This window comes from Mugil cephalus, chromosome 8 (assembly GCF_022458985.1).
Source record: "Mugil cephalus isolate CIBA_MC_2020 chromosome 8, CIBA_Mcephalus_1.1, whole genome shotgun sequence".
In the NCBI taxonomy this organism is placed as follows: domain Eukaryota; kingdom Metazoa; phylum Chordata; class Actinopteri; order Mugiliformes; family Mugilidae; genus Mugil; species Mugil cephalus.
In genome coordinates, this window is record NC_061777.1 from 21,728,328 (window position 1) to 21,755,941 (window position 27,614).

General features: G+C 43.9%; 1 protein-coding gene across 13 annotated transcripts in view; it reads left to right on the forward strand.

Annotated features, from left to right (window-relative positions):
• The window catches only part of arvcfb (ARVCF delta catenin family member b), a 190,415-nt gene that overhangs the window by 110,284 nt on the left and 52,517 nt on the right, over positions 1-27,614 (forward strand). For 8 of the 13 annotated variants that reach the window (XM_047593063.1, XM_047593069.1, XM_047593067.1 and 5 more), the window contains 5 exons: positions 6,552-6,710; positions 7,229-7,249; positions 9,624-9,767; positions 12,180-12,820; positions 19,261-19,766. In XM_047593063.1, the coding sequence (XP_047449019.1) occupies positions 6,552-6,710; positions 7,229-7,249; positions 9,624-9,767; positions 12,180-12,820; positions 19,261-19,766 (1,471 nt within the window). The remainder of the gene's footprint in view (positions 1-6,551; positions 6,711-7,228; positions 7,250-9,623; positions 9,768-12,179; positions 12,821-19,260; positions 19,767-27,614) is intronic. The other 5 variants (XM_047593070.1, XM_047593075.1, XM_047593072.1 and 2 more) reach the window with 3 other exon arrangements.

Genomic DNA, 27,614 nt, shown 5'->3' on the forward strand with positions numbered 1-27,614 from the left:
GGAGGGGTGCAAACAAGCCACCCTCCGGGAAACCAGAGATACGCCGTCGAAGCATACCCACCCAAGCAGCACATCCCGCCCACTGCCCGTTGACTGCGGCAGGCTAACTATAATCTGACTCTACATTGCCGAATTCTTCTTTTTCTGGTTGCACCCGTTGTCCAAATAATCAAACCCCTGGCTGTGAGCGCCGACCTCTCTCTGATACTCATTGTTTTCGATTCTGCAGGCTCAAAGCGGTTTCTCTCCCGTTTGTTTGTATTTATTGTCCTCCTCCCTCTCATTGGCTGTTCTGCTACTTACTAAAGATCTGCACTTCTTTACCTCCCTGCTGCCCGAGTTGCTGAATGCTGCCACGAATTCCATGTTTACTGTGACTTTCTGGATGTTTGACTCCTAATTTGACTCCCGGCTATGAATTACGGGGAAAGCATATGTGGTATGTGACTCTGTGTGTGAAAGTGTGTCTGAATGTCGGTGTATAATTGATGGCACATGTTTGAAATTATCCAAGGTTTCAAAACATCTCTTGGTCCGTTTTCATGGAAATAGCAGCCTTTCCAGAGATTAAGGTGGTGTCACGTTGCCAGGGGTCATGCTGGGTTTTCCATCTGTCACTAGATAGTTGTTGGAGTGGGAAAATATGGTCCGCAGTGCCCTGTCAAGAAACAATCAGGTCTGAGTTTGTCAAGCGTCCCGGTTTTATCCTGTCTCTAGGCGCTGGTGCTAAGGAACAAAAGGGCACATCGACGGAGGGTGCTTCTGGGAAGAGGTGGAGAAAGCTGGCCTTGGGTGGGAAATGATGGTGGTGTCTGAAACCAAGCGACCAAGCGTGAAAGAGATGAGAGAGGGAGGGAAACCCAGATTTGGCCCAGGATCAGTCACCAGAGCAAGAGAGATTAAGGTCCCATCATTCCCGGCTACATCATTAGGACTCTGGCCCTCTCTTTTTAGTTATTTGTGTGTGCTTTGCCACTTTAAACTGTTGAGTATTTCTAGAAGCGAAGCATGCACTTAAATGCTCAAATTTTCACACAAAGATCACAACCGCACAGTCTAAGGCCAATCAGTTGGATTTCCAACTATTCCAGAGAGTTGGGACCTCTGCCCCGGCTATAACAGAGATGAGGTCTGCCTGGCTGGCCTTGGATGTGACTGAGTGCCCCCCTTCTCCTTTTTTTTATCCTGGGACAGCAGGCTGTTTTGGGCCTTTGCCACGCATTGTCAGCTTCTCTAGTTCCCCTTCCTTTACTTGACTTCCCTTCTGCCTCTGCTTGATCCCACAAACAAACCTTGTTTTGGCTGGATGTTTGGATCACATGGTCATAGTTCATCGTCCTTCCTTCTGGTGCACGGCATTCTCACACGCTCTTTCTATCTTTCTTATTATCATTTGAACTTTACCGTGTGATTCTTTGCTCCGGAGAGCCGCTGAGAGGGCAGGTGGTAGAAACAGACGGGACTGATGGGAAATTGGACGACCCAAGGTTAGCCAGCCGATCTTTGCGAGGGGATTAATTGTGTAAGAGCCATGTAATGATTGCTGGCATGTCTCGGGAGTGAAATCCTGTTAGTCACTGCGCAGGGGTCAGACAGAGACTGAGCTTGTGTGTGTGTGTGTATGTATGTGTGTGTGTGAATCTGTGTGTGCGCATGTATGTGTTTTCTGCATCAGTAAAGAAGTGACTCGCTCCAATATGCATGACCAGGTGGTGATCTGACAGGGCCTGTTGTCTCAAGCCAAAGGACCGACAGCCTCCCTCCCACTATGTTCAGACTGAGACATGCAAATCTAAATTCTGCTTGAGTGTAGGAGGGACTGGGAACCTTGTCATAGGATTCATTTGTTGCCTCTCTCAAGGCCTCTTTAGACTAGACAATATTTAAAATTTTAAGCTACTTGAACTTGAACAATCCCATGTTTTCAGTCTATACAGTAGTACTGATTATTAATAGTTTTTTGACAATTGTGCAGCTGTGTAGTCAGTATTTGATCTAATAGTAGATATTTTCTTCAAGATTATGTTAACGTACACAGTGGTGGTATTTGATATCAAGGTTCAGAGTATTGCAATAACTTCCCAGGGTGAACTGGATGCTGGGACGGACATAGAGCTAGGGAGGCTAGGGATATGTTACTGTATATTATACAGCAATTGCAGCAATCTTATCAGGTGGTGGCCATGGCAGAAAAAAAGCTAGCCTGTATCACTGGGACTTACGCCTATTAGATACAATATAATGACCACTGTCAGGAGAAGGACACAAAACTGACCATCTTGTACAATACAGTGTTCGGCTTGGAAATGTTTGGACCTGGCTTTAATGTGGACGTTACTTAGACATGTACTACCCACCTAGACCAGGCCAAACACCCCCACCCCATAGCAATGATGTCCATTCTGTGATGAGTCACGACTGTTTTGGAGGCTTAAAGGAGAGCTTCACGATATTAGGAAGGTGGTCATAATATTATGCCCGATCACTGGAAAGTATACTGGGTAATTTAAACATTAGATTTTATTCAGGCTTGGTCAATGTGAGAAACCAACCTAAACCTGTTATGTATGCTGTACACCTTGGGCACCCTCTGCAGGGATGACTCATTCTCCTAACACCAGCTGAAGTTTTCTTGTTGTGATTCTGTCCTACGGGGAGGAAAGCCCCTTATCGACGTTTACTATATCTCTCCATCCTCAGACAGCACTGAGCAGCTTATTGAACATAGATGATGAATGGGTGTGGATAGATGGCAGATAACAGGCTGCTGCAAATTGACACCACTGTATCGCTAAATCTCCCGCCTTTGTATTCCCAGTCCTCCTCCTCTTTTTTTCCCCCAGCACATCAATTCATTACAGTTGAGATTAGTTGCCTTTAAGGAGCCATATGTCCCCTCATGCTTTGTTGTTATGAAATATACTCCACGAGAGATTGATCAAGGGCTCCAGTATGTTGTTGTCTTCTGGATGTACTGATTGTTTTGGAGCGATGCAGGCACATCTTAAGGAGTTCTTAAGACTGAAGGCTGCACATTGTACTCGTTAATGTTCTAATTTTTTTGTAGCAGAAGCAGACAGTAGAAGCGCACTCCTCCATGTAGGAATTAGCCAGAGTAATAGTCTTCTTCGTCTAGGCGCTGCTCAGAAAGGTGACGTTCCATTATCCACCAAGTCAGCCCAGTTCCCCTGCTAGTCAGAGCCGGCCGAGCTGGACTGAATGAAGTGCAGGTTGTACAAATCCTAAGGCCTTCATTTGAGCCAAATCCCTGCCTTTTTGATGCTTCAGACTCCCTGCTACCGTTGGCTGAACAGGCGTGATTTAACTGCGAAAGCTCTTGCAGTCTATTTTCTCCTCATCAGAAGTGGGGAAGGGTGGTTAGGATAGGTTAGGTTAGGACACAGACATTCTTGTTGCTTTGTTAAATACAGGAAGGCAATGAAGGTTTTGTTTCTCTCTGTTAATACAAACCTTTCCAGTTCTGTGTTTGAAAAAAGTTAGTTTTGCGTTCTTTATGAGGCGCTCTTCAATATGGCTGACACACGGCATAGTGTTCATCACAACCACAGATATTGCAGGGCAATACACAAGTCCCTTGAGCAGGGCATAAACACTATGTGTATAGTTTTTACGTTTGAGTCTTCCTTTTGTGGGCACTTAAGTCTATCCAACCTTGAAGTTACCGCTATTCCACTGCCAAACACAAACTATTTCCACAGGAGAGAACATTCTTCACCCTCACATTCTCTCTCACATCCTTGTGCCTTTTTATCATTCCTCTTTGAGATCGGCCATTAACTCAATGTGCTCCACTTCTCTATTATTTCCTGAGTCCTCTCAAGTCAGAATCAGGCCCGTTCTCTCCTGGGGACTAGCAGAAAGCCATGCTAGCCCACGGCCAGACGGCTTTTAATCATTTATTTAGGGGATGTAATGTCGAGTTCAACTTCGCTCTCTCACTTAGCGCACGCAGAGACGAGAAGAAGAGCGCGGGGGAAGTGAACGAGAGACAGCGCATTAAGCTCGGATCAAGAAGCCAGTTTGTCAGCGAGCCTCTAAGGATCCTCCCTTCCTCTTTCCAGTGCTTTGCCAAGCACTATGTGTTTTAAACAAGTGTATGATGGCACTGCTTTTATTACATATTCCTTCTTTGACAGTGTCTCCTCTGGGTTCACCCAATAAGCCTTCAAAGGAACTAGGAACATCTTAGGAATGCAGTTAATTTTTTCACATTAGCAGGGAGAGACAGTACACACAGTATCCTTATCTTAAAAAAGATACCGTTATGTACATGCAACTTGCTCCACACGTGTACATTGCAAGGCCAACATCCTAACTGAATATGTAGTGAGGCAGTGTCTTTCTCCAGTGATGTTCAGTTTACAGAGTGGTGATAAAGAAACAACAGAGAGGTACTTTTATGTCGCAGCCAGAAGACAATGGATGACAATGGGCCTGGAAATGCCCTCTATGTTCCAAAAATCTTTGAATTTTGAGTGAACGGTGAATCTTGATGTCTGAACAAGGCCTTCTTGTATTCGTCAAATTGAAATTAATTTAACTTCCCGTGGAACTGGAAGACATTTTCAATGGAGAATGTACACACTCTTTAAATACGGTATTATCCATTATTGTTTTCATCTCCGACTCAGGACTGTAAGTCACATTTATAATTAAACAGAACAAGAACGTTGATTGGAGGCAACTAATCAGCACAAGCAGTTTCTTTTTTTTCTGAATACCACTAGAAGGTCCTTCCTAGCAGAGCTGTGCTGTTTAGCCCAAGGTCAAAATTTGTTAAAATATATTTTCCTCAGCTCATCATTGATGATGGGTAACTAAATGTGTCTCTCTCTATGAATGAGCTTGCCTTGCTAGTGATTAATGATAATGGGGCTTGGGAACCTTTCTCCGTGCCTGACACAGCTCTGTTGAGAGTGCTGACGGATTGTAGCAGGTACATAAAAACATTTTTCATTGTCATTCAGTGTTTCATTGAGTGGGGAGTTGCATTTACCCAGAGCCAAAAAAGGTCATTTTCCTAATGGGATATGGAGAATTGAAGAGTGTTGGATAAGGATAAAAGATTCTCACCATGAAAGTTTTGACTGTTCAGCAAAAAGGACTGGAAATCAATGAGGACTGTGTGGGGTTTAGAAGCCTGAGAGAAGTTGCCCAATCAATGGAGAACTGTTCCCTTATGAGTGCCTTCAAAGAAGAAAACAAGCAGTCTGCCTCCACAAGGTGTCACTTGGCGTGTTTTGCCTGAACACAACAGGGAATAACACAGAAACTTTTCCTCTCTTTCCACCTCTCACTCCAGCTTGATGTAATTGGTCAGACAAAACTAATCAGCTTGGTTCAGTTCAATAGTTTTTTTTTTTTTTTTTAAATCGCAATTCGATTTTCTGATTAAGATTAAAATATTAAATAACTCCACTATTACCTTCCACTGAGGTAAGAGGCCACGTCAGACACCGTGAAGGAAACCTTTTAGATCAGTTACAGCTATCTGGGATAAAATTACACCACCCCATGCTTCCTCTTTTTCCTCTTAGAAGAAAAACTGTCGTTTCCACTACGCCGTCCTACTCCAACTCTTTTCCCTCTCCACCCTCTCCATTACCTTCGATTTCCTCTCCCTCTCTCGGCTCCGTGCTGTTTTGGTTTTCCGTGATTGCCTCAAATGCCTTTCTTCCCCTCTCCATCTCAAGAGCTGTAATTTGGTCACACTCTTGCACAGCGGCGGGCCATGCCGGGGCGTTGCACCTCCGACCACTGACTTTGTATCATATTGCATCGTAAGAAATGCAGCAAGAAGCAGATTTTTCTCATGCTTTCACATGGGGTCAGGTGGGGTATGCAAGGCTCTGTACTCACTTTCATCCATAGCCCATGGATAAATATTTTTTCAAATCATTTTTTAGAATGAAATATAAATCAAAACCTGTCCTCTGGGCTTTTGCTTGCCTTGAAGGAAGCTTTAACTGAAATTGAAGTCTCAAGAGGTGAGGAATTGTTAGCAACCCTGCACTGCAGTGTTTGGGTCTAAATCGTGGATTGTGAGTACGAACGGTGCTTTTGGCTAAATTTCCAATTTGTTTTATGTAAGTAATATTTTTTTTTCTACTGGGCTGAATATATTTGATCAAGTGAATGATTTTCATAATGCTTCTGTGTGCACTGTCACATTTTACTCGTCTTCTTCCCACAGTGTATTGTAATCCTGTTGTTTTCTGCACATTATTATTTGTGCAGAAGTGTTTTCACACTTTACTTCTGCTTTATGCTAGAGTGTTACATTGCAAATTGCAAGTGGCAACGTCCATTCAACCCTTCATTTGCAGTGTTCTTAATATGCCCTGTCTTTCCTCTGCTGGAGTCTAACATCATTTGTTGCTGCAGTGGTCCAATTAAAGTGTCATCTTGTCGAATGTATCATGGAAGATACCCTGGATGTTGGTCTGTTTTTCCCCACCGCATCTAGCTGGTTATAAAAGAATATGTGTTGTAACCCTTGATTAAATAGTTTGATCCCTCTCTCTGTGCAGGAGCAGAGCCCCAGTAACGCCACATCCCTGGCCATGATGCAGGAGCCGCAGGAGGTGGTGGAAGAGACGGTCACCATTGAGGAGGACCCTGGCACCCCCACCTCCCACGTCTCGGTGGTCACCTCTGATGACGGAACGACACGCCGCACAGAAACCAAGGTAAGATGCAAAGGGTGCACTGAGCTATTTCTACAGTATCTCCCAAACATACTGTATTTTTAAGGTTGGAAATGTATTCTGCTCATGATGTTGAACTTTGAAATACTGCTAAAAGTTACCTACGGATAAAACCAATACTCTGAATATATTGAGGTGATGTCCAGCCTGGTGCCTATTATCACACCTTAGCAGGGCCCTTCACAGCAGTTGTGTTATTGCAGCACAGGGACATCTGCAAAATCCCACAAAGTCCCTTTCAGTAGAACTTCAAATTATGGTTATGGATTACTGCTCCCCATCAGCGTGGTACTGTACCTCCACTCCCAGACTTTCACGCTTAAGAACTCTAAATCCCATAATCCCATAGCCCAAAGTGGCTTCATCTCCCCCCCTCTGCTTTATTTATTTGATTATTTTTTTGTTATGAGCCAACTCCCCTGGTGTTCTCCCATTTTTCTGTTTCTTAAACCCCCCTTTGTTGATTCGTCCTCTACTGTGTTCTGTTGTTTCTCTGTAAGGGTATGCCAACTAACGTGAAGGTGAGTGAACTTTTATACCAGTACGCCTTTTTCCCCGCCACGCCACCATTCTGTGTGTGCCTATGCAGGCTAGAGCAGCAGTGTGCAACACAATCTGCATCACCACAAGCTAAATACAGCAAGCTCTGTACTCTAAAATGCTTTGATCTTAAGTCACTACTTGCTGCTTCCACCTCTTGGGTTGGTCCATACTCAGCATTACTGTTTCTTTTGCATGTCATTTTTCCTCCCTGTCTCTGGTTCTCTGATAAATTGCTAGTCCTCTTACAGGAGCTACAGAACCACTAATCACACCATTCTCTATGTCCCCGTAGAGATTTTTTTGTATTTAGAAAGCAATTCAGTCTGTAGGACGCATTATAAATGCTGTTAAATGTAGTCATTATTTTACATGTGGAGTAGGAAAAGGTAATTTGCTACATTTATGAAGACACTAATGCCAAAAAAATCCTTTTTGTGTAGCATCAGTGATCTGCAGCCAGATGATACCAAGTGTACGCCTTTTCAAAGCGTTTTGGTTTACAGTCTGTGCACTGACAAAAAAATTAAAGATCCTACCAGAATGCACGGCAGATTTCCATTTTCAGAATAAAATAAAATAAATCTGCAGCGTCTTAAAAAGAGGGGTTGGAAGTTCTTCCTCTTAGCTTTCTCATTTAGAGACATACCCGCAAAGACGAGCTCATATTGCAGCATGTTGTTTTGGGCTTTAGATGTAAACTAAGTTCGAGTCAGCTGCTGTTGTTGTAGACTTCCAGAGCAGTGGAGAGCTCTGCTTGCAGCTCTTACACCAGGGACTGTGAAACTGTAATTAAAAAGCCTGGTCTAATCCTTCATCAGGGAGGACCCATTGCCCTCTAGCCTGTTTACTGCGAGGGGATTGGCCACAAACACTCCCTCACGCTGGTATGATTTTATGCATTGGGGCACAGAACTTGTTGGGAATAACGCACACAAACGTGTGCACATCATCACACTAATCAACGGCTATGCTGCTGAGAAGGACGCTACTTGTAAACGCCCGCCACCCTGCTGGGAGGAGGGGCCGGCTGTTTTCAGGAAGTCACTTTGAGGAGAGAAGCAGAGTAATTCATGATAAACATTTGGAAACTAGCATCTCTGTGGTGGGAGACTTGTTCTCCCCACTCTCGCTGTTTGTGACTTTCTCTCGGTATCTCCTCTTTTTTAGCTAATTTCCATGTGTTTTTTCTTTTTTACCTTCTCCAATTTTTCCATCTTTCTCGTCATGTTTCAGCACCACGCAGTTTTATTTATGTGCTTATCTGCTCCTTTGAACCAAGTCTTGCCGTTCTGTCTAATGCTAACACATTCCTTTCCCTTGATGGCTATCCCCCATCTGACTGTTGGAAGATAAAACACGGAATATTCTTCTTGCTTGCTGAATCTTAGGCAAAAAAGTTTTTCCGGTGGTATAAACATTTTTTTAAAATTCTGATTTAGCATCAGCGATATCGCTAGTTAGAATATGGAGAATGGAAAACTGGGGCCCAGACAGAGCTACCACACATAACAGAATGTCTGTGAAAAAGGATTGGCCTCATATCCTCCGTTCAGTTGTGCCGAGGTAATATTCAGCTGATAAATTCAGTCAATGTAGGAGGCTTCTCATATAAAACTGGAAAACAACTTTGAATAGCCTTTCAGTGGCAGATTAAGTGCTGGTTCTATTTATGTTTTCGATCAATTCAGCTCAAGTGAATTGGCCCGGGCCCTGGATGTGTGCTGGAGTCCGAGCTCATGTACGCGCTCAATTAGATCCACGTTCGTCCTCCCGTCCCAGCATGCAGCGCTATCCCTTGGCCATCATCCAGCCCTCTTTTTCTCCTGGCTGGCCCCTGTCACCAGCGGAGCACCAGTCATTTCAGAGGAAGAGCTCAGCTGGGCCAATAATAGCAGCATTCCTCCTTTTTCCTCTGGATATGAGCTAATGAGAGTCAAGGCACACCACACAAACAAATAATAGCATTTTCACGAGCTTGCACACACTGGGGAGCCAACCTCAAATAAGCAAGAGCTAGTGATTAAGTTCTGCAAAAAAAAATGCCACATGGTAGTTCCATGAGGTTCAACTGAAAAAATTAATTGTTACGGTGCAGTAGAACGGAGTGCATGTTTTTTTTTTCTTTAAAAACACTCAATGAGCATTTTTTAAGCAGAATTTAAAAATAGTTTATAAAGCACAGCAAGAACACTTTTCTCTCACGGTGCTTGTGGTTTAACTGTGTGCACCTTGTCATTATCCCTAAAACACCTGCACTGTAGAGGTAAAATAAAAAGTTGGATGCACCTACCATGCATAATGGAATTGAAACAGCTTGCTGAGAGCTTTCCCCACCCATCCCTCAAACGCTAGGTTACCAAGGTGGTGAAAACCGTCACCCGACGCACCTACCACCCATTGATGGTCACTGACGGCTTGTTAGTGGAGTCCAGGCCTGCCACCCGGACCCCCACCCCGGTCTCCATCTCCTCCCCGACCCCTTCCGAGACAGACCCAGTAAAAGACGTCGAACTCTGTGTGGTTTTTTTGCTGTGCCTCCCCTCCTCCTCCCTCCTCCTCCCTCTGCTTCCATCCTTCAACCTCTAACATCAGGTCTAAAAGACTAAGATGAAATATTTATCCATTCAGATGTCTGAAGCTTGAGAAGAAAATAACACTTTCTACTTCCGAGATGCTTTTTAAATGGGCTGAAAATTACACACGGGGTTGGCAGTCGCAGGCTGCTTAAAAACCTGAATTGCTACCTCAGGCAGTCCCTCTAACCCCTGGTCACCATGTCCGTTTAAACTCTCAATAAAGTGAATGCCACAGACGTTGTGAAACCTCTAACAGTGCTATAAAGGGGTCAGTTTGACGCCTACTCCACACCTCCCCAGTCTGATAAACAAGTAAAGACTGTGTCAAACTGCCTGTGGTCATTGTAATGCAGTTAGGACTTTCCATGCATGCTCAAACACGTGCTGCTACATTGCAATTGGTTGTATTGCTATTTAGCAATTGTCTTTCAGCACTGTTTACCCCACTTACCCACTACTGACACCCAGGTCCCTGGTCTCCATTTGCGTGACGGTTTAACCTGTTGTGAAGGTGAACATACATCAAACAAACCGGTGTGAGGACGACTCCCTGTTAGTACTAGGCAGCTAGGATCGTCCGGGCTGGGAACCTCTCGCATTCATCGCACTCATTCCTCTCAGCCTCTGACAGCTAGAATAGAATAAAATTAGGTGATTTATAAAAGGTGATCCAATTACTAGATTCGAATAAAAGAAGTTGGGCATAATTCTTCCTCTGGAAGATTTTGGTCCTGCTAGAAAAGTGTATTGTATTTTCTTCCTCTAGGAAAAATGTATTAAAAAATAGCACGGATGGCTGTGTACAATACCAATGTAATCTCTAGTGCATGGTAAGGCATTCAGCCCCTTGTCCTGTAGTCCCTTTGAAGTCCAGAGAAGGTACAAGGACCGCCGACATGAAGCAGAATAGCTTAGTTGAGGTCCTTCCACGGCCCACCGCTGTAAATCCAGAAAATAGAAATGAGCCTATTACTCCAAGGTCATTCACATATTTTAGCTGAAGTAAATCAAGCAAACGAGCTCTTTATTTTTAACAGCGCAAAGCCAAGGCAGACTGGCATCAAACATAAACTGCTTAGTAATTGCTCAGAACATGGAAATGATCCTTGATGTCCCTGAGATAGGCTTTGTTATTTAGCTCGCAGTCAGGGTGTAATCACGAAACAAGGCCAGTGAAGATTTCTGTTTGTTTCAACCAAGATAATGTGAATGCTGTGTTGAACAACAGATATGTGGTTTGTGCGTTTGCTCTTGGCACCCTCTCCTGTAGCGTGGGTTAATGCTTCATTGTGGTTCCTTGATATTCTTACATGCCTTAGCTCGGTGCTGATTAAAATTGAAATTATGACATTGATGGGAAAATGAAGAAAGCGTTTTACAATTAAGAGGGTTTGCGTTGAAAATTAAACCCATCAGACGCAGGAGTGAGTGTTTCAAAAAATGTTTCCCCCCCCAAGTAATAACTGCGCATCAGTCTACACTTGTCAAATGGGAATGAACCTCTCTCAAACACTTTGTCAGGCATGACATGAATCGCATCAGATTTGGACCCCTGCAGATGACGATTAATTTTCATCAACCTCATTAATTTTGAAGATGAATTTATAGCCCTGGACAAAAAAGCCAATTATCGGCCACAGCAGAATTCAGTGGGCAGCAAATTGGTTTCTGTTTGGGCGGAGAGCCCAGGGAGGGAGTTGGGTAGCTGTCAGTTATTCTCCAGGCAGACAGCCTCAGAGACAGCAGTGGAAGTAAAGGTATTTAGTTAAAGGATGAAGTGAGCGTGAGAAACAGATACACACAGGTCTGTTCACAGTCCCCCAAGCTACAGAGTGATGCTCCTGTGCTCCCCTGTGGCCATGCAGGATTCAAGGCCTGGTACAGCTGTAACACTTAAGACGACTTTTCCGGCACAATTCAGCGGATTCGGCATACGGAGGCTGAAGATGTTGTCTGTCTCAGATTGTTAAAGCATGTGTAAAGCACCTTTTCCGATATCTAATTTAAGGTGCCATCGATTTGCAACAATGGCCTTAAAATTGGCTCCAGTACAAGAGCAATAGAATTAAAACTTGGATTGATCAGAATATTCGGTCAGCAGTGAGTTTAGAATGAAAACCTTCAGACATGAATGTATAAGGGAGTTCTCCTCTGCACTGTGTTTGATATGCATGTTTTATTCCTGACTGCAAGACGCAAAATCGTCATCTATTTTCCCCCTTGTATTTCCTGTGTGCAACTTCAGGATGCCTTTGCCATGTCCCTTCTGAACGTAGGTTGGACGTCACGTCAGGCCAAACGTTCTGACCAGTCGATCTGTTCCTCTCCACAGGTGACGAAGATGGTGAAGACGGTGACAACCCGCACAGTGCGCCAGGTGCCCCTGGGCCCTGATGGCTTGCCCCTGCCTGAAGGCTCGTCCCCACTGGGCAGCTACACCGATTCCATTGACCGGCGATACATGAAGAATGGAAGCGACCGCTTCATCACGCCTCAAGCGACCTCCACTCTCACACGCTCCTACAACAACTCCTACAACGATTCATACGCCGATACACCTGAGAGCCAGTACGTCCGCCACTACGGTCTGCACGATGGTTACGCCGATTTGACGGACAACTACGGCAGTCTGTCGCGCGGCGTCAACTTCCGACCGCCGCGCTATCCCTACATGCCTAATAGCTACCGGCCCGAGAACAGCTACACGCTGCCCATTCGCAAGGATGACTATGGCCATGTGGCGCAGCCCCAGGTACCTATGGGCAGCAGCACTGTGGATCTGAACCGCTCGCAACCAGAGCGTTTCCAGCCCGAGCCATATGGTCTGGAGGATGATCGTCGCAGCTTGGGCCCTGAGGAGGAAGAGCCATATGAGCTGGAGCCCGACTACTCCACTGCCAACCGGCGCACCCTGCCAGGGGCCAACCGAGGTCGCACCCACCGGGAACCTCTTCGTGATGGGCCCCGAGTCAGGTGGGGATAAATGCAAAAAAAATAAAATAAATAAATTAACGAGGTTTGCATTTAAACAGAAACATGAGATCTACTAATTGATTTCAGAGTGAAGGAATTGCACCTACTTTTTACTTCCAGTGTCAATACCTAAAAGCTTGTCTGAATTATTCAGCCTACTAGAGCGTGCAGGAAATTACAGTTTGTGAAAATTTATCTATTTATTTTACGGTGAGTTCTTGTTCTTGTGCATAAGTACAGAGGAGATCAGTACAGAGAGAATAAAGAATGTGTTGTTGTTATAAAAAGGACAATATTACAGTAAACAGATGTCTCCTCTCCTGGAGTAATTTGCTTGAGAAAGGAAGCGAGGAAAAAACAAGTTTTTGATTGCCATTCTCCTGCAAATGGATAGTGAACATATGTTTGTGTCAGAGGTACAGAGGCGGGAATGATTGGAAATGTGACGAGTGAGGGGAGGAACGGAGGGATGGTGGGGGAGTAAGGCAGGCTTTTGTCAGTTATCCCTCAGAGCCTTTTTTGGAGGAACCTTTGTCGAGAGGAGTGTAACCTCTGCCTCCAGTGGGCAGAAAAAAAGGCTGTTAGGTTCTAACAATAAGATTCCAAAATAGACTTTTGTCTCCTAATAGCTTCCAATCATTTTGTTGCCACCCAAAGGGGAACCCAAGAAAAATGTCCACTTTCAAGTAAATTGAAGCAATGGTTTGACGCTGAGTTGCTGGGATGTGTGTGTGTGTGTGTGTGTGCGTCCGTCCTGAAGTGATCTGTAGCAGATGGATATTTTCAACTTCTCTGCACTTTTCCACCATTCTGAGGGCAAAGTGTTTGGGCCCGGAGCCAGATCTGAAAGGAACAGAGCTAAGGAGGTGGGGAGGCAGGAAAGAACAAGACAGCCAAGAGTGTGTATCTGTGTTTATTTTGTCATGATCAAAGGTGACGCAGAATCCAGCTTTGCAGGCTTCTTAATTAAGCTCATGCTCTCGCACACTCGTGCGTTCGCAGCTACTGTAGCTGGATTTAAAGGCTCCTGCGTTGACGCTCACGAGACTTGAAAGAGCAGATGCCTAATCAGTCTCGCTGTCTTCACACACTTTTGACTTTGCACTGACACTGACACACACACGCGCAGTATCTCAACAGTGTCTCATGCGCACACGCTCACTCAATATAAATCCACATCTTCAGAAAATGAGTCACTCCCGCATCCTTGTAGTGAGAGGCGCTTGCTGTGACAGGCAATTTGTAGGCTGCCTTACATATGTCACAACACAGCCCTAACAGCTACGTACACCGCCTCACACACACACACACACACTGACAGTTGCTCACGTGAATGCCAAGACACACATGTTTGAAGCAACTCTTGACTGACTGCTTATCTGGTTAATTGCAGTTGGAAATGCATCTTAATTTCTTATTTCCCTAGTTTCTCCTGCGCTCGCATCACCTTATATCAAAACACTAAACACAAACAACACTCTGGAACTGTTCTCCCAGAACGTCCACCCTCTCCTGTGCACTCACACTGTGATTAGTATTCCTCCAAAAAGCTACTCTAAATTGCTGCAATGAATCTGGGAATTACAACAGTTTAATTACAGCTTATCATTCCATTGCAAGGCCTCAATTATGCGCGGACAAAAAAATGGAGACGTTTAGTACTGAAGTGGCTCCCCGCATTTTTGTCAGCGCCGCGGAGTCCATCATGCGTAAATGGGAATGATGATTTCTGGGAGTGGGAATGATTTTTAAGGGGTGGGAATGCATGACAAATACGGAAGCTTCCGTACAGGACACGAGGGACTGCAGCCTGGGTTGAGGAGCATGAAAATGATCCGAATTCCTGTTTTCTGTTGCTGCACGGCATTTCCCACTAACAACACTAAATGAAAGAATATTGTTTTCATTACAGTTTTTGAACATTTTGAAGGACATCTTTGGTACAGATTGAAATGCGGACTGTCACTTACAAGACTGAGCAGGGAGAAAACATGGAGAACACACAAGTCTCTTTAAAAATTCATTGATGAGACTTAAGTAAAACTGTAAACCTCAACAACAACAAAAATCAAGCAATCATATCCATTTGACAGAGAGTTTTCTACACCCCTCATTTCTACAACCGCCCCTTTCAATCAGTGTGGCTCTGCATCTTTGGCGCACGTGACAATACATCTGCAACTAAATTTTCTCTGCCCTTAATATGTCGTATGCCCAAACAATAGGGTTGCAAAAATAGAGCCCGGCGCATTAGCCTCCGATTCGGACTTTCAAGTCAACGCAAAAAAGTTAACAGGTTATGGTCACTACACACTGTCCATGCAGAACCTGACCCAGTGTAAATATCAAAGTGTTGAAGATCCCAGATAAGATTACAAAATAGTGTCTGTGGTACACTTTGAACCAATAAGGTGAACACGGGATGTTAGATTCTGAATGAAATCATTGAGCTCACCAGTATGGAAGTGTTATCAGTTTCGATCTGTCTAACTTTCTGACTTTCCTCATTTAACGAGCTCTTCCCTTTTCCACCTGTCTGTAATAGTCAACTGAAACATGTGTGTTGTTTTCAGCAGTGATCTGTTAGAAACTTTAAAGTGTCTCTGTAGCAGGGCAGAGGGCTGGCATGCTGTTGTTGTATAAATATGTTTTTTTTTTTTTCTGTGTAGACTAATGCTGAACACATGCAGTACAAGTTTTAAGTTTAAGTATTTTTACTTTGTCTGACAGTTCTGATTTTTCTCAGTGTTGATGCACTTTGCAGTTCAGAAGCAATGCATCAATAAATGATTTTAGTGTTAGACTTAGTGATCTCGCCAAAGGCAGCAGGGATGGAGTTTTCCTTGAACGCTGCTCAGACAGACAAGGTACATCTCTCTCCCTCTCTCTGTCTGTCTCTCTGTCTCCACCCCCACACTTTCTGGATGTAAGGATCCTAGCGTATCCTTTGTGTGTGTGCGTGTGTGTGACACAGTGTGTGTGTCCATGAGCACCTTTCTCTGGGTGTGGGTGTCCTCGTGGCAGTGTGATTAATAGCCGCTTTTGAACTCTGCCACAGTACAGGGGCGTCTTTAAGCCAATCTCTAATGGCTCATCTCTCCTTGGGCATTTTGTCATGTATGAGGTCTCTGAGAGGCGCTCCCTAAATTATAGAAGGAATAATTTCATTTTCCTGTTAGAGTGAAAACAACTGATAGTGGTAGTGGAAAATGCCGTCTAAACAAAAGCTTTAGGAATGAATAAGCGGGAAGACATGTACACTCCGTCTTTTCTGTTCCTTTCTTTCTCCTTTACCACAAAGACTTTTCACAATGAATTATTGCCCATAATTCAACATGAGCAATATGTTGGACAGGGAGAGTTGGTGAAAGGCTCATGAATGCTGCAGAGAGATGATCTGTGTAGATATGGGATGCAAACAACTTCTGAGTCTCTAATCCTTTCTAGTTGTATCTCCTTTTATGGGCCTGCAGAAGAGGAAGGTCAAGCATGGCTGCATTTGAGAGATGATGAAAGTAATTGACAGAAGATGAAGGAAGGGAAAGAACAGTGTAGATGAGACAAAGTCCAGCTGAACAGATGAAGGCTGAAGTTTGCAGACGTGCATACATACATCTCATTTCTGCTGCATGTCATTTCTTACATAGGATCTTCTATTCTTTCTTTCATATAATAAAACAAAACAACAACAACAACAACAAAAAAAAACACCTACGCATCTGCAAACGAAAGCGCAGATACACACAAATAGGCTGGACATTTAGCAGCTCGATTAACATGAGGAGTGTGATCTGCTGTAATCACGCTTGGAGCGTCGCGTCTGGCGGCGGAGAGCCCTTTCACATCCTATGAATACACCCTTCCCTGTACACACAATGGCGCCAATTTAAATGCAAATCCTGACATTCCCATCACTCAGCCCAGCGAAGCCTGCTTTACCAAAAGCCCCGCCACGTCCGCCTAGATCTAAACGAGCCACAGTCTCCGCAACTGTACATCCTGTCAGATAATGACAGAGAAAGATGGAAAGAATAAGTGATACTCTGCGCGGACAGAGATGGTGGTTATTTATGCAGGTTTATGCAATGGCAATGACGCTGGATTTTGAATTGCCCTTTTTCTTTAGGAGGGTTATTCCTCCCCCCCTTGCCTTGTCATGTCCAATGTTCCGCAGCAAACAAAATCTGGGTGGTGGGGTGTGGGAGTGTGTGCTCTCGGTGTACGCAAGAAACCATTTAGTAACCGCCCGCACGTGTACACATGCTCGCAAATTTCCCTCTTTTTCCATGTAGCCTGTCATGCCTTTCAGTGCATTAGCCAAACCTCAGAGCATAATTCTCCAAATGATGTGCTGTAATCAGGCTCCTGACTGACTCCACCTTCCATACGATGGTTATAGGCTGGCTATAGAGGTTTGCGGTTCCCCAACATGTTCCACTGAGCTGAAAAAAAAAAGTAATAAGAAACATTTAAGAGGAGAATAAACAGATGATGAGCTCCACTTCAGTTTAGGTTAGCTTTGCTCATTTCACTGCTTTGCATCACTTGTACCCATGTGCCTGCAAAGATTGTCACTACCAGTCATGGTTGTTTCGACTTGATTAAGCTGATGCGTTCGGACGCACGGCGACTCGACAGCAGTGGTGTCGCACCCCATCTCCATTAATCCTCTTTCAGTCCACCTGAATCAGGGATTTAGTATCTTGTTACAATGTTCGGGCAGGAGCTTTCCTGAGTTCATCTTGTATTGATTTCCCTGGCCAGTAAAATACACAAAGTCTTGCCATAAAAGCCAATATGTTGCTGCAAGGCTTGTGTAAAAGAAATACTCTACTGAGGAATACGCCAGAGCCTAGAAGAGATAGCACGCAGACCCCCGCTTTCCCTCTTCCCCCAGCATGCCTGGGAAAAAGTGTAAAAACACATAATTAACATAAAACTCATTAAAATCAGAGCTCGGTTTGGAATTCCCTGCCAACAACCGACGTTGGCCACCATTTTTCCCCCATTTTTTTTTGCACCACCAACCACCATACATCAAAGATGGTGAGAGGAGACCAGCTGGATTATGTAATGAGGGTAAACAAGTCTCAAACTGCGGGGTGGGTGGGTGGGATAATAATGGCTGTGCATAAGTACACAACCCTAATTAGATTCCTCTCCCCGTGTCATAGCTTTGCCCGTCAAGTATTCTCTCATCCCTTCAGACAACTCAGAGGTGTTCCGTATTAAATTTGTTTTTTGGAACAAGCTCTCAAATATTCAGAAATATTCTCTGCTACTTGTCTGCCTTTGTTAAATGTGACTCTCCTGACTCCCCATCCATTTATTGGGCCCTAAAGTGAAAAATCTTTTCTATGATTAAAGAGTCTTAAAGTCAAGTAGCCGACACTTCGGAAACAAATGAGTTGTCAGTAAAATCGAGCTCCTGTATTTTCACACATGTTCGAATAGGGAATTGATGAGGCTGTCCTTGGAGTAAAGAACCATAGAGAACAGACTCTGAGAGGCTCGGGAAGTAGAAAATCATTGAAGGAAACCCCCCGTGGACCCTTTCTGAACACCCCACTTCCTTCATCACTTAATTCCATCACTGAAAATGAGTTGAACTCAATACTGTTTAAGTCCGTAGCGTTAATGGTAATAATGCTAATGAGGCTAATGCTAGTAGAAAAGCCTCAGAGTAATGGTCATTACCATTACATTTCACTAGCTGAAAGCTAGAGTTTGGTGCTGTGAGCAAAGAGAGCCCTGAAGGCATCATAGGGGGCTCATAGTCCTCCCTAGAGGGGGGACGGCATCGCTCTTTTCTGTGTTCCCCAGGGAAGAGACATCAAATCTTTTCTCTGCTGTATATGGTGGCTTCCTAAAAAAAAAAAAAACTTCACACGACTTTCCTTCAAAGCCTTTTCTTTGGCGTTGCCTTATCTGTGTTTCTTTGTGAACGTCTCGTTTTTTCTTTGTGCAGTCTTTTCCTGTCTCTCAGTCACTCTCTCTAAGACTTTATGTTTGTTGAAATTTGACATGTTTGTTGCTGCCACCTGACAGGGAGGAATAATAATAAGAATGTTGCGTACCATATCCTCCTTATTGCATGCAATTGCTTCGGCAGCTCTCTGACAGACCCGTCAATAATGGAACCAAACCACAGATCAATGCATTCCCTTCACTCTCTGTCCTGTATCCTTTCCTTTTCCCTAACATTGAATCTGTCCATCTTGAATCATAGATCTATTACTTATTTTCATCTCTTACTCATCCTGTCTCATGTTTTCGCTTTTCCCCCTCATTAGTCAGTGATTCTCACATCAGCTTCTCTGATAGTCTTTCTCCCAGGTGCCTTTGGGTATCCTTCTCTCAGACGAATCGGTCTGAGTCACCCTCCATTTACTGCTTCCATCTTCCTCGTCCTAAGTAGCCTCTCCTCTCTTATCTTCCAGAGGGTACCCAGATGACCCCATTGAGGCAGAGCTGATTGATGAGCGTCACCCTTACATCCATGGCATTTATTCAGCACCGCTGGCTCAGCCAGAGAGGGGCAGCATGGCCAGCCTGGACCGCATGGGTGGTCGTCGTTCGCCTTCCATCGACAGCATCCGCAAGGACCCACGCTGGCGTGACCCCGACCTCCCTGAGGTCATCGCCATGCTAGGCCACCCGATCGACCCAGTCAAGTCCAACGCCGCCGCCTACCTTCAACACCTGTGCTATGAAAATGACAAGATTAAGAAAGATGTGCGCCAGCTGAAGGGGATTCCCGTACTGGTGGGCCTTCTGGATCACCCCAAATCTGAAGTCCACCGCAAGGCTTGTGGCGCCTTACGCAACATATCCTATGGCAAGGACAATGACAACAAGGTGGCCATCAAGAACTGTGATGGCATCCCAGCACTTATCCGCCTGCTGAGGAAGACCAACGACATGGAAGTTCGAGAACTCATTACCGGTAAGAATTATTAGTTTGACATTTAGGAAAGTTCACTTGTTCTCTGTCTTGCATCTTGTCTACGCGTTGACTACAATTACATAGCCAGCAGGTGGTTAGCTTAGCTTAGGCATAAAAACTGGAAGTTGTGATGAAACAGCTTGGATCTTTCCAGCTGTGCCGCTGTACCTCTAAAGCTTATTTGTTAACACTGTAGTTTAATCTACGACCAAAGCTTGAAAGCAGCAAGCTTGGTTGTCCCCATTGACAATAATCATATAATATATCTTTACAAAAGCAGCAAGTATTAATAGGAGCACTCACATCAAATGTGATAAGGAATCAAGTAGGTGTATTTTGAAAACTGCTCCTACTTCCTTCCTCCCAGCTAAGACAGAGATCTCCAAAACAGTTGGATAGTCTACGAAAATGACATAAAACCTGCAACATCACTGTTATTAAAGAGTTCAAAACAATCCAAGCTGATTAATATTCTTGATAAACCAATACGTTTCCATGTTATTGTCTAAATTACATAAGAAAAAACATATATGATTGTATTTTAACTTTGTCTGCACCACATTGCTATATCCACAGATATTCAGATTTCAGTTGATTTGTGTCTCAGGCGTACATGTTTAATTAGCATCGAATGGGACGACTCCCTATATGCTCATGAAAAGAGATAACACTGCATTCAAAACTGTAATTAGTCATTCTATTAATTCCAGAGATGACATAGTTCTTAGTAAATCATCTTGCAGCCCACCACTTGTTAGAATGCCATATATTAGAAAGCAAATTGGTCAGTCTTGGATGATTTTTTTCCATACATGGTCACGAAGATCAGAAAATTTGATATTTGATTATTTTAACCATATTACATCGCACTGTAATTGTACTGAAACGGAGAAAGCATATAAACATTGACCCTGGTAAAAGCGGTCGTTGGAGGCATCAGGTAATGAAATATGTTTTTCTGATTCCTTTAAGAGGAGCTATTGATTCAGATACTTTGATGGGGTTTCCTCTCCGTGACCTGGTAAATGTCAACGGGGAATACAGTAGTGTGTGTGTGTGTGTGTGTGCGTGTGCTCAGCCAATCCCAAACGGAAATGCTTTGACATGGCACTCTCTGGTATCCGAGAAGGGGCCTTTGTTTTCTGTGCACATGTCTGAAAAGTGAAGTATTTGACCTTTGAGAAGTTGTGGCCAAGGGAAAATATAGTGTACGCAACACTCCAAACAAATAAAGTAGATTTTTTTTTTTACAGTTTGTTGTCAAACTCAGTTTTTGTAGCTGTCAGTTGTTTCTGGCTTGCTGTCATGTCGTGTATATCTACGAGTCTGTGGTCCTGAAGGATGAACATCATTAAAACGAACTGCCTATTGATAGCTTTAACGCAGACATATCGATGGTAATACTGGTCCTTGAAACAAACCGCCACTTTTTCAGCTGTTGTGCATTCATGTGTAAATGTGTGCGTTTGCTTTTGTGTGGCAGGGATGTTGCAGTGAGCGATGACTGTGCCGCAGCAGAAATGATTGCCTTTACAGCACCGTGTTGCTCCCTGTCGTAGCTAAAAATAACCCTGCACCACAAGACAAGGAGGACAGAATTGAAGGAGGCTTTTTTTCCACTCTCTCACTGATTATCCAGCCCTCGTTCACTCAGCCTAATTTTTTTTCACTCCTTCATTCATTATCTACACTCTCATGGATTTTCTCCTTCTCTGTGGTTTTCTCCCTCTGTCTCCGGCATTAGGTTTCCATTGCCGGCCCCCGTGGCCTCGGTGAAAGCAGGCCAGTCACAATGCAAGCTCAGCTTCCAGCCTCAGCCCGTGTGGCTGGAATTGGCCATGTTTTTCTACAATTAAATATAATTGGGGGTTTTAAATATAGGCCCCCTTTTCTTGGTGCATGTGTTTAAGAGTTTGCTGCTAGAGTTTGTGCTGTCCCTGTAAAACCACAGAGAGCTCTATTTTCTACAGGGGGAAACGGGTGACGTGGAAGGAACCAGGCGGTTTTATTTTTCCAACACATAAGACAGACAGACATACAGACCAGTCGTACGTATTTTTAGAGCTTTGTGCCGCTCAGCGTAATTCTATTTTTCCTCCCGGTAGGCTCTGGGATGTTTGTGCCCTCCAGCAATTCCGACTCTGGAAATGTAGATTATTAAGTGAATTTGTCTCCTTTTTTTCCTGCAAATGTCTGGGCTCTGTGGTCAGGCAGGTGTATTTGTTTTTTGGATGAAATATCCACAAATATCCAAGTTGGCAAGGGTTTGAGCTTTAAGAGAGATTAAGTCTGTGTGAAAGAGTCATGTTTTTGTGCATAATATTCCACGTTCAGGCCTATCATTGTGTCCCCTGTCCTAATATTGTGTAGGTCTCCCTTGTGCCTCCAAAATAGTTGTGACTCATCAGAGAATGGGCCTTCTAACAGGTGTCCTATGGTGTCTTGACACCAGAACACTACTACTAGCTACCACCAGTCATTTCATCTGATGGTTAACTTTAAAATATTAATGAATGCATCCATAATTACAATGAATAATAGGGGAATAATACAGTATAGAGCACCAGGTTTAATATTATAACCACTTAAAAAAACTATTGTTAAAAATTTTGTGTGCCCATTTTCATTACAGAAAGTAAAAGGTATTTCAACTTCGCATCTGTAGCTGAGAATAAAATGTATTTTTACAGCAGTCGCTTTGAAATGCCATACCAGGAGATGTACAGATGTAATTGATAACGTGAATTAATAACTGCCGTGTCCCATTTAGGTGTCCCATTTCCTTGTCTTCAAAATGTTTGCATGCCGCCTTGCTTGAAGGTTACACTCAGACACCTGGTCGGGTTTATTAGCGTTTTTAAATACACCTGCAATTTTCTGACGTTTTCTTGCGCTGACATCAAATGTAGGTTGTGGAGAGAAAAAAAAAATGCATCACGGATGCTGTCATCGTCTATCAGCTGGTCTCGAGGCAAATGTGATAAGGCAATGGACATCTGAAGACAAACTGGCAGCGATGAAAGACAATAAAAGCGTGGCAGTTTTCATTTTTTTCTCAGAACGGGCGCCAATAAATAAGCGGAGGCTTGTAAATCACCACTCAGCTGTTGGCGCCGTTGGACTGTGAAGGACACTGAAGGGCAGTGATTACTGGACTGTTGTGCACTTTAAGTGTGATCACGGGAATCTTGTCCAGGAATCTCAAATATAATTGAATTGTGTTTCCCACTTATATTACATTCAAGAAGCGTGGATAACAGAAACATAGATATTCTAACATGTGTCACTGGCGTGCTGTTATTTAGGGCACACATATATACACAGACACATAGTGTGACTTATACTCACAGACTTATGTTGATGTAGGATATAGCAGTCACTTTTGAGAAGGGCAAAATACTTGAGATCCCCCGCCCTGATCCATAAGGTTTCCTACTGAGTTCATCATTGACATGCAGTATGTCAGTATGTGTCAGTATGTGTCAGTGCGTATAGTGCAGCCCTTCCCACCTCATTTCATTAAATGCTCTCTGCCGGTCGGTCCCTCCCCACTGAGCACACACGCACACGCACACACACACACACACACACACACACACACACACACACACACACACACACAGACCTATAGGGATCCTCCATTTCTCCTATTTTGTTGATGTTTGCTGTAGTGTGTCCACTTATTGAGGTCTCCTCCCTCACGGTTTTCATGCCTCTCGCGCGCCCTTCCCGTTTTTTTTTTTCCTTCCTAAACCGTGCCGCCCTCCTCCATTCTCCTTTACCGCTGAGAGCGTGATGGATGGCATGAGGGGCGAGGAGGAGAAGGAGAGGAGGAGAACGGTAATGGGCAGAACTAAGTTAATAGCCCTGCTTGAAGAGCAACATGCCTGCCAGTGGTGCCTGGAAAATTTAATTAGCCTCAGCCACGGCACCAGTCCCACTCCCAGTCCTTGTCCCAGTCCCTCTAGCCCTACGTCCACGCATCACAGACAGAGAGAGAGAGAGTGGGGAGTAAAGGAGTAATTAAAGGACAGACAAGGGGGCATGTTTTATTTAACACCCAGCTCATAACTTCATGCCGTTCAGCCATTTACTTGAGCATATTTGCGCTTATATTTGATACCACTATAGTTGGATTATATGGAGCCCTGATAAAATCCTGACAGGCCAAAATTGTCTGTGGCAGTCAGTGATGGAAGACGGAGGTAATGATATACTCTTTGTGCTGAAGTGGCTCAGTCGGATTGAAAACAAAAGACGCATGGCAAATCACAAGTCTGTGGGAAAACCCAGACATACTGAGAGATTGTTTCTGATCTGACAAGGTGTTGTCTCAACAAGCCTGTTTACAGAAACCAAACCACAGCTTAAGACATAGACACATGAGGCATAACATTATGACCAGTTTCCTAATATTGTGTCGGTCTCCCTTGTGCCTCCAAACCAGTTGTGACTCACCAGAGAATGGACATTGGCCTTCTGAGGGTGTCCTGTGGTGCCTGCTAACAGAATGTTGGTAGTGGGGGCTTAAACCGTTTTTGTGTGTGTGTCATTGTCATAGGGTGGGGGTGTCTGGTCTGGTCTGGTCTTGTCTGGGTGGGTGGTACATGTCTAAGTAACAACCACATGAATGCCAGGTCCAAAATTTAAAACGTTTCCCAGCAGAACATTGGATTGTCACAAGATGGTCAATGTTATTTACTTCTCCTGTCAGTGGTTTTAATGATGTGGCTGATCGGTGTATTTTATTGCTGGGTGTGTGAATAAGATTGATCATCTTACAAAAGAATTTTCAGCTGGGAAACCTCCAGGTCTGGCATTCATGTGGATGTTACTCAGGCATGTGCCACCCACCTGATCAGCCACCTCTACCCATTAGCAACGTCGTTCTCTAGCTGCTGAGGCCCTTCCACCCAAAGGCTCCCACCTACCAATATGAAGCAGTTGGTTTTTATGTTGTAGCCGATCTTTATATTATATATCACAGTATGTAATTCTTTTGATCAGTTATTTCATTCCTTATGAGGGGGGTTTTCTCTCATCACAAATCCACCAGAGTATTTACCCCTTCAGAACTTTTCTCAACAGATAAACACCATTAATAAACCAGACCCCTCACATTTTTTTTTTCTTTTAGTTCTTGAAAGGTGTTTGGCTTACTTATGAGTGGGCACGGTAAAGTCTTGGAATTTTATATTGTGGCCCTTCTGGGAATCCACACTTTATTAGACAACAAACGTGGGAGAAATGTAACTATATGCTGTATGTATATACTTTATATATGATTATAATTAGAGCCGGTGACTCCCATTTCCTCGCTTTCTGTGTAAATACTTAACATAAAGCTACATTAAGATCTGATCATCAAAGTTAACCTGAAGGTGAAAATAAATCAGCTATGAAAAAACAGAGCTGAAAATGATTTCATCTGTTGGTAAGCAAAGCTGCCTCTGTACTACCGCAAGCTGTAGACAGGCATAAACCAAGGCAACTTGATTTACGAGGAGCTATTTATGGGGACTATATTAAAATGGTAAATGAATGTAAATAGCCAGGAACAGCTCACTATAGCATATAGCATAGTTTTATTAAGCTTTAATATAGTCAATACTGCTGCATCCTTGGATCCGCCTTCAAAGTTACAGGTATACAGTCAACAGTTTACAAAAATAAATAGTCCTATTTGAAAATGAATAATGCATCTGAGCGGTGTGTTAACACGCACAGTCTACACTGCGGCTATCCTTTTGTTTTATTAATGTCAGTAGACGGATCAGTGTCAACGTCAAAGTGTCGCGACATCAAGGTTCAGGCAGGATTTAGACAAAATCCTAAAACTCTGCATTGGATCACCTGCAGAGCGGTGCTGAAATAGATGCAAATGGTCTGCTTCTCAAACGCAAAGTGGATCTGAATCATGCACCAGCGCGGTAATTAATTGATGCACTGACAGCGCTCACAGTGCTTTTAAAGTTTTCAAGTAATGGGTTTTAACAGCTGACATCCCAATCCAAAGCCACAGATCCGGGTTTGCATCAAATATTTACACAGCGAGGGCCCTGTTTCAAACTGGAATGAAATGCAGCCAAACACACAAATGTAGGTTCACATCAGGTGTAAAGTGAGGATGTGACATCTCAAGGTGTTTGTCTCGCGCCTGAGAGACAGCCTTACATCCCTAACAACACCCGCCTCTGACAGGGGACAGCAAATGGACTAAACCTGATCCAGTCACTGGCCTGGAACAGTGGCAGGACACGGGATGGAGATCGTCACTTCCACAGCACTGTGTCATCTTAAATAACATTCTGTCAGTGGGCTGTATGCCTGTCGTACTTGATGGATCACAGCCGGAGCAAAGACATGCCTTTTTCTCCCCCCTGGCATATGTGATCAGTGTGGAGCTGATTCTGTCAGCCTGAGCGGCCGCGGCACTCGAGATGATGGCGGACAACCTGAGGGAGAGAGGGTTTGCATGACTGGGCGATACTTAAAGGCTGACGAGGCCCAGGTGTCACTGCCTGCTCAGAAGCGCTGAAGTTTCTTATGAGCCCTTGTTTATTTCTCTAAGTTGTGTCTTTGCTTGTTTGCTGTCGAGAGAGAAGATTGCTGGTATGGTTTATATGCACAAATATATTTCCTAGCATTTTGGATACGGGCTGTTGGACATCTTTTACTATATCACATAAACAATAGCACACACAGAGGAAATTAGAGGCATCATGCGCGATTAATCTCACAGGGCGCACACAAAATGATGGAAAGTTAAACTTAATGGCATAGAAATGAATCGGAGAGATTTACTTGGTGGAATGCTAATGGGTTGTTTGCTTCCTCCTCATCTGGTGAAACATGTGGCCAATTGCAGAGCTCATATACTAAGTGTCTCCTGATCGGTGAGTGACGGAGACGTGCAGTGAGAAGTTCCCGTTGTCTTCCTGGAGCTCACGTCAAATGTCGCTTGTCACAAGTGAAGCTGGTGCTAATGACCCAGCCGTAGAGGTAATCAAGCTGTCAGCCCGGCGTTCAGGCATGAATGTTAGCTAGCTGTCAACATACCACGGTGCACAAACCACCGAGTGCACATTTGTTTTTAATCAGATACATGCCTGGATGCTGAAACTTCCTCTCCAGCGCTGTAGTGCGTTTGTTTGGAGTAAGTGACAGAAACCGAACCTGTGAAAAGGGACAGTGGAGAAAATATGTGTCAGGGATGGAGAACACGATCCAAATGAAACTTTGAGGGAGCTAAAAATTGGAAAACTTTTATTGCCACGTACAATAGTAAGGGCAATACAAAGCAAGTAGCTCTGCATTGTGAAGTTCTTCCTGTGCTTCCACTTTAAATTCCATCTAACAATAAGGGAACATAAGAATAATAATATGTCAATGTAAAAGTAAATTAATAGAAAAATATGTGCAAATAATGATGGCAGATAAATTATATCATCATGATAGCTGTGTATATTGGCACTCACCATACATTCACACGCATGCATTTGAGCTGTCAGATGGAGCCTTGGGCACACGGGCCATGCATTCACACCATCTGGACAAGCAGACTAGCCTCTAACTAATCTGGGATTAGCCAAAATATAAGATTTTGGCCAATGATTGGCTTATGATTTCTTATTTCTCACAGGCAAAACATGCAAAGACCAAAATCCAACCCGCAGGCCGCCATCTTGAAAGATTCAACTTGCCACAGTGCATAATTACATGTTTTTTTCCCATGCAAACATTACAACTTGTTAACTTTTCTCATTTGGACTTGACTGTGGTGAAGGAGTTAGTTATGAGTAGGGTGTTGGCCTTAAACTCACTTCTGCAACAAAATGCATTGCTATC